The sequence below is a fragment of the Aegilops tauschii genome, chromosome 1 (genome assembly GCF_002575655.3).
Source record: "Aegilops tauschii subsp. strangulata cultivar AL8/78 chromosome 1, Aet v6.0, whole genome shotgun sequence".
NCBI classification, from domain to species: Eukaryota; Viridiplantae; Streptophyta; class Magnoliopsida; order Poales; family Poaceae; genus Aegilops; species Aegilops tauschii.
Genome location: NC_053035.3, coordinates 210,151,150 through 210,153,406, shown reverse-complemented (window position 1 = coordinate 210,153,406; position 2,257 = coordinate 210,151,150). Strand labels below are relative to the sequence as shown.

General features: G+C 51.3%; 1 protein-coding gene across 1 annotated transcript; it reads right to left on the bottom strand.

Moving 5' to 3' along the window:
• Positions 1–338: 338 nt before the first annotated feature.
• On the bottom strand, positions 339–1,922 carry LOC109750846 (uncharacterized). The gene is made up of 2 exons (XM_020309786.4): positions 1,345–1,922; positions 339–1,263 (listed from the first exon to the last, which is right to left on the bottom strand). Exons 1-2 carry the CDS (start codon positions 1,875–1,877, stop codon positions 1,101–1,103), a joined length of 696 nt encoding a protein of 231 aa, XP_020165375.1. The 5' UTR covers positions 1,878–1,922; the 3' UTR covers positions 339–1,100.
• Between the last annotated feature and the right edge of the window lie 335 nt (positions 1,923–2,257).

Sequence of the window (2,257 nt, the reverse complement as noted above, 5' to 3'; positions counted from 1 at the left end):
GCAGCGCACACGAGCGAGATGGAAGTCGCTAAAGGAAGATTGACATCTCAAAAGCTTTCAATTGCCTGTTTCGGGAGTTCCTCCTAGACGTCCTTGATGGAGTCCAGCAAAACAAGGCACGACCAAGGTGCATTTGGAATTTCTTTTTCATTACCGACTTTTTCTCTCTTTATTTTCTATATCTCTCGTGACTTGTCGTGTGTGTTTGGACCTTGAACTTTATACTTTGGATGTTGTTTGTTGTTGATACCGTGGCTTTATAATATAAAGCAGGGGAAACCTTTTTTTCACAGAACTCATTGATGCAAGAAAAAAGTATATTTTTCGTCCCTCAACTCTTGACAGAGTCTAGATTTTGTTCCTCAACTTCGAAACCGGACAACTTGCACCTTCAACTACTAAAACCGGACAAGGTTCGTCCCTGGATATGGTTTTGACCGGTTTTGATGTCGATTTCCCCGATTTTGACCGTGTTTTGACTCAAATTCGCGTAGTTTCTTTGAATCCGTTTATTTTGTACCATTTTCAAGTCCACGTGCTTTTTTTCAAATTCGTGTACTTTATACAAAAGTTCATGAATTTGAAAAAAGTACACGGATTTGAAAGCAGTACACGAACTTGAGAAAGTACGTGTATTTGAGAAAAAACGCGGACTAGAAAAAGTATGCAAATTTGGAAAAGTTACGTGGATTTCAAAAAGGTATGTGAATTTGAAATTTTTACGCGAACATGAAAAGTATAGAGATTTGAAAAAAGAACATGAATTTCAAATGATTCACGGATTTGAAATATATATACACGTATTTAAGTCAGCACCGGTCAAAACCGGGGAGAGTTAGCACCAAAACCGTTCAAAGCCGAGACCAGGGATGAACCTTGTCCAGTTTCAGTAGTTGGGGATGCAAGTTGTCCAGTTTCGAAGTTGAGGGACCAAATCTAGACTCCATCGAAAGTTGAGGGATGAAAAGTATATTTTTCTCTTGATGCAATCAAACATTTATTTCTCTAAATTAACATGCGGTACACGCACGCGATAATTGAAGAATGTAATTTCGATCAATCTAATCGATGGGCACGTGTATGTATGTGTGCGTGCATGTTCATGCGAGTTGCCAGAAGTTCTTGTGGGTCTTTGTGTTGAGCAGGTAGCCGGCGTTCTTGCCCTTCTTCTGAACGCTCACGCACAGGCACTTGCTGTGCTCGATCAAGAACTCCGCCGTGCTGTCGTGTCTCGGCCGGCTCGTCCCGCTCGCGCTCCGCAACCTGCGCACGCAAGATTAGTTGTTTCGGTCGCGTCTGTGCGATGAGGAGATCGACGACATGGATTGGGGGGGTTTGGTTTACCTGAGGAAGGCGGAGAAGCGGTGGTGACCGATGACGAGGAGCTCGACGCCGCGGCGTTGGGACTCGGCGAGGATGGTCTGGGCCTTGGCCTCGCGGCCCTCGGTTGCCGGCTCGACGCGCTCCGCGTGGACCCTAGCGCGCGGGTGCCGCGCCTTGCACGCGGCGCGCATCGTCTCCATGAACTCCCCGTCCGCGGAGCCCCCGCCACCGAGGAACACGGCCAGCTGGGAGCCGCTGCTGCTGCCGACGGAGCCGGTTCGCGGAGGGGCCGCGCCGCCGGGGGCGCCGCTCGGCGGCATGTTGACGTGGAGAAGCAGGATGTCGTCGCCCTCGACGACGGCGTGGGAGAGTGCCCAGTCCATCGCCGCCGTGGACTCGCGGCCCGGGTCGGCGATGATCATCACGAGCCGCTTCTTGGACGTCGTCCCGGCGAGCCCGCCGCGGCCGATGCCGATGCCGTTCCCGCTGCCACTAGCGCCGCCGCGCCCGAGCTCGATCGAGGCCATGCTGCCGGCCGACGTCGCCGCATGCATGCACGCAGCCTCGCCGGCCTGGCTGCGGGCTTAACGGGGGGAAATGGGGCGATTAGGAGCGTTTGCCAAGTTTGGGAGGGTGGTGGAGAAGATGGAGGGGAGACATAGGTACGTGCACTCGTGCATGCCGTCGTGCGGCGTTGGAGTGGTTTCCTGAAGCGCCTTTGGCGGAAGACGCGGCTGCAGAGTGCTGCAATGATCTAGGAAAAAGTCCAAAACAAACCTTGAAATTGTACACCATAGCTAAATCAAACCCTGAATTTTGAATCCCGAAAATTGGCACTCTGAACTTGTAATCCCGGTCTATTTTGAACCCTAGACCTGTTTAGCACACTGGGAATAAGAAAATCCCGGGGATAACCTGCTACTCAGAATTTGGG